At 39.0% G+C, this 10074-nt stretch overlaps 1 protein-coding gene across 8 annotated transcripts in view; it reads right to left on the reverse strand.

Annotated features, from left to right (window-relative positions):
* LOC102137822 (protein FRA10AC1) overlaps positions 1 to 9514 on the reverse strand; it is a 34144-nt gene extending 24630 nt beyond the window's left edge. For 2 of the 8 annotated variants that reach the window (XM_005565980.4, XM_005565976.4), the window contains exons 1-5: positions 9389 to 9514; positions 6423 to 6499; positions 4705 to 4800; positions 4531 to 4576; positions 935 to 1011 (exon numbers count right to left, since the gene is read on the reverse strand). In XM_005565980.4, coding sequence (XP_005566037.1) covers positions 935 to 1011; positions 4531 to 4576; positions 4705 to 4800; positions 6423 to 6499; positions 9389 to 9424 — 332 coding nt within the window. In that variant the 5' untranslated portion in view covers positions 9425 to 9514. Of the gene's footprint in view, positions 1 to 934; positions 1012 to 4530; positions 4577 to 4704; positions 4801 to 6422; positions 6500 to 7360; positions 7502 to 8355; positions 8929 to 9388 lie in introns of those variants that run through there. The other 6 variants (XM_074002225.1, XM_005565979.4, XM_074002227.1 and 3 more) reach the window with 4 other exon arrangements.
* Between the last annotated feature and the right edge of the window lie 560 nt (positions 9515 to 10074).

A 10074-nucleotide genomic window follows, 5' to 3' on the forward strand; every position in this document is an offset into this window, starting at 1 on the left:
AAAAAATTAGCCGGGCGTGGTGGCAGGCGCCTATAGTCCCAGCTACTCGGGAGGCTGAGGCAGAAGAATGGCGTGAACCAGGGAGGCAGAGCTTGCAGCGAGCCGAGATCGCGCCACTGCACTCCAGCCTGGGTGACAGAGCGAGACTCCTTCTCAAAAAAAAAAAAAAAAAACAAAAAAAAAACCCACAAAAACAATAACAAAACAAAACAAAACAAGAAGTTCTGACAGAAGAGTCAAACATGGGAAGGACTTTGATGTGCAAGAAATGCTAGAGTGAGATTTCTTGTTTACCTTTTTTAAAAAGCAATCCCAAACATTAAGGTCTAAAAATTTCCTTATTTCAAAGATCCTTGCCAAGAAGACACATGGTATACCTCACATATCCTTTTATCACCAGGGTTGTGCCCGGCTCAGCATGTATAGAGTCTACCTGAGGCCTGTTCAAAGATATTGGATTCATGAAGAGCTACTCAGTTAGTACCTGTGAATGGTATCTCTACCTTATAATATAAAAAAGAAACTGGGGCCAGGAGCGGTGGCTCATGCCTGTAATCCCAGCACTTTGGGAGGCCAAGGCGGGTGGATCACGAGGTCAGGAGTTCAAGACCAGCCTGACCAAGATGGTGAAATCCCGTCTCTACTAAAAATACAAAAATTAGCCAGGCACGGTGGCAGGAGCTTGTAATCCCTACTCGGGAGACTGAGGTAGGAGAATTGCTTGAACCACGGCAGCAGAGGTTGCAGTGAGCTGAGATCAAGCCACTGCTCTCCAGCCTGAGCAACAGAGTGAGACTCCATCTTAAAAAAAAAAAAAAGGCAAACTGGAATAGAAAGCAGGGAAGAATGACAGAATCAGAAGGCACAGTAGCTGTGGGTCTTTGAAGTTCTCCATAACCCACATTCCCTTCTATGTAAACTTCCTGATACTTACCCCAAACGCTTGAAATCTTCTTTTTTGCCACCATAATATAAAATGTAGTCATTTACAAACTTTGTATGTCTTTGATACTGAAATGCAAAAAATTAAGGATTTTATTCTCTCAGGAGTTGTTTGGTGTCATAATATATTGCCGATTGGGGGTAAAAAAAGCATAGTATGAGTCTATTTAGTTTTTTAAAAAAATATTCACCGCTGGGCGCGGTGGCTCATGCCTGTAATCCCAGCACTTTGGGAGGCCGAGGTGGGCGGATCATGAGGTCAGGAGATCGAGACCATCCTGGCTAACACGGTGAAACCCCGTTTCTACTAAAAATATAAAAAATTAGCTGGGCGTGGTGGCGGGTGCCTGTGGTCCCAGCTATTCAGGAGGCTGAGGCAGGAGAATGGCATTAAAACAGGAGGCAGAGCTTGCAGTGAGCCGAGATCAGGCGACTGCGCTCCAGCCTGGGCAACACAGCGAGACTCTGTCTCAAAAAAGTAAACAAATAAATAAAAATAAAATATAAAAGTATTCACATAGTATACATGCTTATACATTCAGAAAATCCAGAAGGGTATATATTAAACTGTTGAAAGTGAAGATTGTAAAGTAGAGGCTTTCTTTTGAATATTTTTCAAGCATACACTACTCTTGTGATAAAAATATATCTCCATCTGGGGAGAAAGACAGCTTCTTATTCTATTGCTGAACTGCATATAGCCTCCTACCACCACTCATTCTAATAATCACAATATGAAAAATTTAAAAATTATAGTTTCTAAAAGCAGAGAATTTATCTTTCATTATCATAAAATATAATTTATCTATTTTAGTAATGATAAAGCCTCTAAGTAGAAGATGCAACTTTTATAATATGAAATCCTAACATTAAACTTTCAAAAAAAGCAAATATAAAAAATCAGTTTTTATATTGTCTTTTAAATTCAAATAATAAAATGCCATGTTTACTTTCAAAGCAGTGTAACAAAATATATGAGCATTTTACTGTTTTAAAAAGCTCAACAGCTCTCTCTCTAGAGCCAAACATGCATATAATAGCTAACCTCGCCTCCTACAATACTCTGTGACTATTACATTAAAGATATACAGTGATTTAATTCATCATAATGTGTACTAATAGACAATTTAATCAGACAGTGATATTTTCATATTGTAACAAACCAGTTACTATTTCAGGGGGAAAAAAAAAGAGAGAGAGAGAGAGACAGAAAGAAGAGCCAAATATCTGGAGATCTGGATTCTAGCTCTCGATCTACCACTAACTGGTCACGTGACCATGGCAAGTCATGTAACCTATTAGAGCTGGGGTCAGCAAACATTTTCTGCAAAGGGCCAGATGGTAAATATTTCAGGCTTTGCAAGCCATATGGTCTCTGTTGCAAATGCTCAGTTCTGCCATTTTAGCATGAAAGCAGCCAAAGACAACATATAAATGAAGCATGGCTGTATTCCAATATAATTTTATGTACAAGAACAGGTGGCGGGTGGAACTTTTGCTTCCGGGAAGATGGAGTAGGCAAAGATGTACTTCTCCCTATTCCTCATACTAACAACAACTAAAATCCTTGTACATTATATATCAAATATAAAAAGACTCTAAAAGGTAGAGGGAAGAAGGCATACCACTAGGGACCTCCTGAAGACCTATGGTATGACATGATAGCGAGTTCCCTAGGTTTTCTTTTTGTCTCATATATCCTAGATTTGGAGGTAAAGAAGCTGACAACCTGGAAACACCAACAGGCACGGACTAAAAAAGCCTCAACGAAAGCCTGTTCTCTCTAACCAAATGACCAAGAGTCAGTTTAGCAAGACAACTTTTAGACAATAACTACTTTACTCTTGTCAAACAACTCAAAGAAAACTGTGGCTCCCAGTCAGAATCGCAACTACTAAAAAGTCAGGAAAAAACAGATGCTAGCAAGGTTGTGGAGAAACAGGAACGCTTTTACACTGTTGGTGGGAATGTAAAATGGTTCAACCATTATGGAAGATGATGTGGCAATTCCTCAAGGATCTAGAACCAGAAATATCATTTGATCCAGCAATCCCATTACTGGGTATATACCAAAAGGAATATAAATCATTCTATTATAAAGATACATGCACCTGTGTGTTTATTGCAGCACTATTCACAATAGCAAACACATGGAACCAATTCAAATGTCCATCAATGATAGACTAGATAAAGAAAATGTGGTACATATACACCATGGAATACTATGCAACCACAAAAAGGAACGACATCATGTCCTTTGCAGGGACATGGATGAAGCTGGAAGCCACCATCCTCAGCAAACCAACACAGGAACAGAAAACCAAACACCACATGTTCTCACCCATAAATGGGAGCTGAACAATGAGAACACATGGACACAGGGAGAGGAACAAAACATACTGGAGCCTGTGGGCAGGGAAGGGCGAGGGTGACAGGTTGACAGGTACAGTAAACCACCATGGCACATGTATACCCTATGTAACAAATCTGCATGTTCTGCACATGTATACCAGAATTTAAAGTAATAAAATAAAATAAAGAAAAAAAAATAAAATAAATCCTCAAACACAAAACAAAAAACAAACAAAAAAACTGTGGCTCCATCTCCACCTATGCCAGAAAAGGAGTGTCTATACTTTCACTCTCACCAGGCTCTAACTAGGTGCCCCCAATGCAGTGGGTGTCAGAGAAGGCAGAGCAAATGTTTAAATGCTAAAGGAACAAACGGCAGATGAGATCCACGGAAAAGCTAAGCTACTAGGTTAGGAGATAAGAGGAATAAATCAATTAGTGACACAATGGTACTTCTATAACTTAAAGAAAAATATTGGAATAACACAGTGAAACAGATGATTACAGGTAGGGGGCGTATCAAATTGACACTGTCTCCTTCTCCCAATTCTGATCACAGCAATAAATACCCAAAGATACTTCAGTTCTTGCTTGGTCTCTCTTTAATTCTCCAATATTCTCAACAGCAGTATGGATGGCCAGCGTAGCAGTGAAGCATCATTAGCCAGTCTTATTAAAAAACTGAGTTGAGAAATGGCTATAACCAGAAGGCAGGGTTTATCTTAAAGATAGCTTTAAGTCATGCCTAAAAATTAAAGCCATGGCAGGCCTGAGGACAGTCCACAGGCAGGCCTCATTTTATTTCTACTTTTTCCTTAGATCCAGGGACAGGCTGGATAGACCTAATTTTAAATACAAGTTTTGTAGAGACCTTAAATAGCAAAGAACTAGGTAGGAAAAGCATAAATTAAAATGAGACTAAAGATAAGTATAGGAAAAGGAAATGTTGAAAGCTTGAAAAAACAATTAGGAAAATATATTTGCAGATTCATGTACTTTATAAACCTATTTATAGAGTACTAGTAATATGTTTCATCATTTTTGTCTCTAAATCTTTCCTATATATTAGTAAAAGAGAATTGTACCCAAAAGTATAAATGGCAAAATCCTACATCACTAAATACTTATCTTTAAAAATAAAAAGGCCTATTTGACTTCACAAAATTTTATAAAACAAAAAAGCAGATTTTAAAATATTCTACTAGTTATAAAAATCTGGAAATACAAAAAGGATACAGCATCCATAGCTATGAGATGAAACCTTCTATTTCTTGCTTCTTCCCTGTTAAAACAAATTTTTTAAAGAAAATTCAAAATGTCTATATTCAAATTAACATAATCAAATCTTTTAGTCCATAGTTGATGAAGCAACTTAAACCAAGAAATAGAATTGACATTGAAATACCATACCTATCCAGCAATTCCGCTGCAACTTGTTTATGGGCCACCTTTCCATGCTTTTCTTTCTGAAATGGTTTTTGAAGCAGTAAGTCATCTTCAACTGTCCTGGTATATAAGAAGAAAATAAGAGTTCATTTTTTCCAAAGGTTATTTTCTAATTCTTTATATTTTCATAATTGGAATATACTTTAAAGAATGTAAGTCTTAGCTTTAAGGAGACTCACTGATCTTTAACAAGATATTTTACATTTCCTTAAATAGCTTAATTAATATGTTAACGTTAATACCCATAACATGGGGAAGATGAAACTAACAAAAGCATGGACTCTAGTGTCATATCACCTAGGTTCCTGATTCAAATCCTAATTCTGTCAATTACTACTTTAATCTTAATAAGACTCGATTATATATCTCTTTGTTTCTTAATTTCTCTATCTGTAACATAGTGATAAGGAAGTTTCTGGTAATTAATAATAAGCAAAAAGCAAGGCTGATTATAGAGAAAACAAACCATAGATCAAGCTCATCCAACCTGTGGGCCTCATGTGGCCCAGGATAGTTTTGAATGTGGCCCAACACAAATTGGTAAACATTAACACATTTGTTCACAATTTTTTTTAACCTCATTGGCTATCATTAGTGTATTTTATGCAGGCCCAGCACTGCTCCAGGCCAACAGTGTGAGCCAACAGACTCACAATTGTGTGTGCTCCACTGTAGTGTGTGGCCCAAGACAATTCTTCTTCTTCCAGTGTGGCTCAGGGAAGCCAAAAGATTGGACACCCTGCCATAGACGATCAGCCCTAGTTACAGCAATGAATATAATCCTGGAGCAGAGTATCCAACTAGATTTGCTCAAATTCTGTTCTTACAAAGTAATATTTTTGAATGAAAAATCTAGAAAATGTAAAGCATCAAAAATGTAATTTATTATAATTAGTACTATCCTTTGAGTTATCACAAAGACTGAGTATCCTACAAAAATGTTCAGACACTGTGAGTATGCCTAATATATTGCTCTCAGTGTGAAATGATAAGCCAATTTCTCTAAGTTTGCTTAGCAAAAATTAGTCAACAGCCTGGTGTGTAAGTCTGGTTAGTATACATCAGTCAACCACTCCTGAGTCAAAGTATAAAACTGAGTTTCTATGCACTGAAAGCTAAGAACAATGCTCCTACGCACAGCAGCTCCACCAAGACATATCCTGCTTATAATGCACAGGCTTTATGTGCTAAGAGTTCTTGTTTCTTGCAATTCAATAAAACCTTCCTTGAGTTTCTTCCCATGACCTCTTAGTCTGCTCATTCATGTATCCATAAGAACTGTGCTGCATTATACTTTCATCCTCCATATTAACTTCACTTTGAAGGCAAGTACTGGCAAGAGACCACCATTCAAGCCCCTTCTGAGCTACATTTGCAAATAAACAGTCCTTGACAGTTGAATGAAAAATATATGCAATGAAAAGGTTTCACTGATTTCTGAAAAGATTCCAGAAATCTGAAACTCTTCTTTCCCTTTCAATAAACCCCTTCGCAGAATTAATGTTTTATTTTTCCCACAATTGTTCTCCAATTTTTAATCAATGTATTAATTTAATGAAAACTTCACTAGAGCAATTGTCTTCACATGTAAACACAATTCTAAAATTTCACTCTTAGTTATTTATGCTTCATATTAATCTAGAAAGGATGTGAAAAACAGATCAATAAAAAAAATTACTTACCTTGTTTTCCTTTTGCTGGATTCTCCACAGTGTTCATCATCACTAAAATCAGAATCGTAGCCTCCATGACCATGCATCTGTAAAGGAGTACAAAGCTATTTAGAATCTAGGTTGCCAATTGTCCAGGAAACAGAATAATTAAAAAATAAGTTACAGTTTTCAAGGATCATTGTGGGCAGATTCCTGTTCACAGGCCATCTAGCCATCTAAAACTTTCATTCACTTTTAAATAAGAGACACACCTTTCAGAAAATGCATCAACATTTTTCACCCTTAATTGTCATTAGGTGAACAAAGAAGGCTACTCTTTGATCTTTTCACTGAAAAGCAGGCCTAGAAGCTGCAGTGACTGCTTACAAGGTTTAGCAATGCTTCACTTTTGATTCAGAGTAGTAGTAATCACTGTGTTTATCACCAACTTTGTTCCAGACATTTGTGTTAAGTACTTTACAAACAATGCTTCTAATTCTGCAAGTTAGAAAGTTATCTTCATTTAGGAAAGAAGTAATCAAAGTAAAGTAAATCTATTTTACAAATCCAGTAAGTGGCTAATCTGCTCTACTTGATTCTTGTGCCCACAATTTCAACTACTCCAGATTTCCTCTCTGGAATATGATTTACTACATTCCAGGAGAATTACAGTACTTATGAACAGTATATCATCAATTGATGAAAATTTTCCTGTAATCTTTTTCAACATATGTAGAGATTTCCATTTTCTTTTGAGTTTCTTTAAGGTAAACCACCTTTCCCTTTGGACTAGTCAACTTTCTCGTTTCATTTTATTTATCTAGTTATTTTTGGAGAGTCTTGCTCTGTTGCCCTCGCTGGAGTGCTGTGGCACCATGATGGCTCACAACATCCTCAACCTCCTGGGCTCAACTGATCCTCCCACCTCAGTCTCTCCAGGCTGAGACTATAGGAATGCACCACCATACCTGTCAAACTTTAAAAAAATTTTTTTTTGTAGATAAGGGGTTTCGTTATGTTGCCCAAGCTGGTCTCGAACTCCTGGGCTTCAGCAATCCATCCACCTCAGCCTCCCAAAATGCTGGGACTTCATTTTTGAACTGAAACTCTTAGAAATGCTGGAAGACGTCAGTTGTCACTCAATTGTATTGGAAGAAGTTCCTGGTTCCAGCTTTACACTGAATTTGGAACACACACTAAGATGGATGGATGGATTATTTGACTATTTGATGTCACAAATAACTAATTTACATGGCTGGAAGGAGCAGTCCAGGTTAAATGATGTATCAAATTATTAAAACTAATATAACGACAGCAAGTGCAGCAGGAAAAAGAGGAAAGAATTCCCTAAACTTCATTGCATTGGATCTATGATAAACGACGTTTCTAGTCCTGGCTACCTTGAATAAGTCATTTCATCTCCCTGGACTTCATCCATTAAATTAGGTAGCTATGAGAAATAATCTTTAAGTTGTTTAAATCTTTAACAACCTTTAAAGTCTGTAACTCCACTTTCAAACTTAGGTGTGTGGGTATATACCTCTCTTCTCTGTCCCACTAAAATCCTAGAGGAAGATGCTAGTTAAGGTTGGAGACGAAGGTTAGAAAGCCACAGTTTCAACTCTACCCTCCCTTACATCTGTTATTGCCTTATACACCTGGATTTTACACCCTTTTTTAGGTCAACTCCAGCTGTCTTATCACATCTATTCAAGCCATATTGTCCTCTCACTCTTTGTCCTATGTCCTCACTTTCTTTCCATCTTGATCGGGGACAGCTGTAGCGTGGAGTTTAGAGATATATTCTGAGATCAGCCTACTAGAACTCACAGCCCGGCTCTGCACTTTCCATTTGTCTTTCTTTGGGCCTGTTCCTTAACCTCTCCAAGCCTCAGTGTCCTCATTTATAAAAAGAGGCTAGTAAGATGACTGACCTCATAGGAATGGAGATTAAATGAGTTACCTCATCTAAAGGGTTTTATCGTTGTCTTCTATAGTGAAACCCAGTAAATGTTAACTATCATCATCATCATCTTGTCCCTCGCCCCAGGACACCACTTCCTACTCTTGCTCCTACTCTCCCATTTCTTTATTAGCTGGCCGCTCCATCCAACCCATACCTTTCTTAACTCACTGGTTGAACTAAAAAGCTCTCACTCACTTCAGGCTACGAATCAACTGACAAGAGCCAGCAGAAACTCAAGAACGGAGACGCCAGGTGTCTCCAGAATCTGTCATCCAAAATAAAACCAAACAAAACCCGACAATCAACTAGTACTATATGAAAAGCAAGTTTTGAGGTCCTTCTCCTTGATGCCAAATATACCCACAGCCCTCGTCACACACCCTTTCCCTTCCTCCCTGTGTGCCAAGTTCGCCCCCGGAGTCGTCGTTTCCTTCTTTCCCGGCAGCTGCAGCGACGACCCACAGCCTGAGAGAGCCGCTGCAGGACAGGTCCCAAGCGCCCGGCCGCGCAGCCTCCCCACAACCGCCGCCGCCGTCCCCCGCTACCCGCCTCTCCCTACGGGTCCCGACTGGGCACTACTTCCGGTCCTACACGACCATGTGTTACATCTAAATGGCACCGTCGCCCGAGTGCGCCGATCTTGTGCTACAGCCAGAACAGCTCCGGGAAACAAGGGCAGCGGGAGAAACGGCCCGGAAGGGACGAAGAAGCTCTCAGCTTTCGCCAAGTCGCGGCTCCCAGTTTTTCCCTGGACCGCCTTCCTTTCCCCTCTAGGGAATCCGGCATCTAGTACTGCTGGCACTGCTTGCTACTCAGCCCACGCCTCTCATTTGAAAATATATTTTGTTTTACCCTGCCTATCACCTGCCGTCCTCTCTCTAGTAACCTTAGTAACGCCTCCTCGGAGGATCCTCGCAGAGCATCTCATCAGCGCTTCAGATCAGCCTCTCCCTCCTTCCCCCAGTAAAACAGTTCTCATAATTAGAACAAAAATATCTTTCCATCGTTTCACCACCCACACAATAGATACCATTCCAAAAGTAGTGCTGATGGCAGAAGAGCTCATCGAATTTGTGAGGAAAGAAAGAATAGGGAGGAGAGATTTCTCAGGGTTGAGGATTCTCTGCCGACAAGCGACCTGGCACGTGCGAAAAGGGATCCAAAATAGAATCTTAAAAAGAAGAAGGAAGGCAGGAAAAGTTGGATTATTTTAAGCGCCACTAGGTTCTTCCTGTGCTTTGCCTTTTCTACATCATGACGCCCCACTCTTTCCAGTCTAGTTGCTTGGTTCATGTCTTGTCTTTCGCTGGCATTAGCAGCTATTCATTTTTGCTTCCTCCTCAGTACCCAAAACGGTGCCTTGGAAATCACAAGTGCTAATTAAATATTTGTTGAATTGAACTGGCACGCTTCTGGCTTTTACAGTGGGCCCTTTTTAGAGACAACCTTGGCACTTAATGCACACTCATTTTACATCTTTTGCCCTAAACAGTAGATAACGATATCCTTATCAGTTCAAGTCTCTAACCCCGACAATAAATTATGGATACATTCTGCTTTACCCATTGCAGTGAATATGATCTTAAAAGGCTATAAGATAAATTAAATTATTGTAAATTAAATTATTCCAAAATGCAATCAGATTATACTTCAACAAAAACATTTACTAAAAAAAGTTAAAGCAACAGGAAGCCTTAGAATTTAACGTTATAGTAT

The sequence above is a fragment of the Macaca fascicularis genome, chromosome 9, assembly GCF_037993035.2.
Source record: "Macaca fascicularis isolate 582-1 chromosome 9, T2T-MFA8v1.1".
In the NCBI taxonomy this organism is placed as follows: Eukaryota; Metazoa; Chordata; class Mammalia; order Primates; family Cercopithecidae; genus Macaca; species Macaca fascicularis.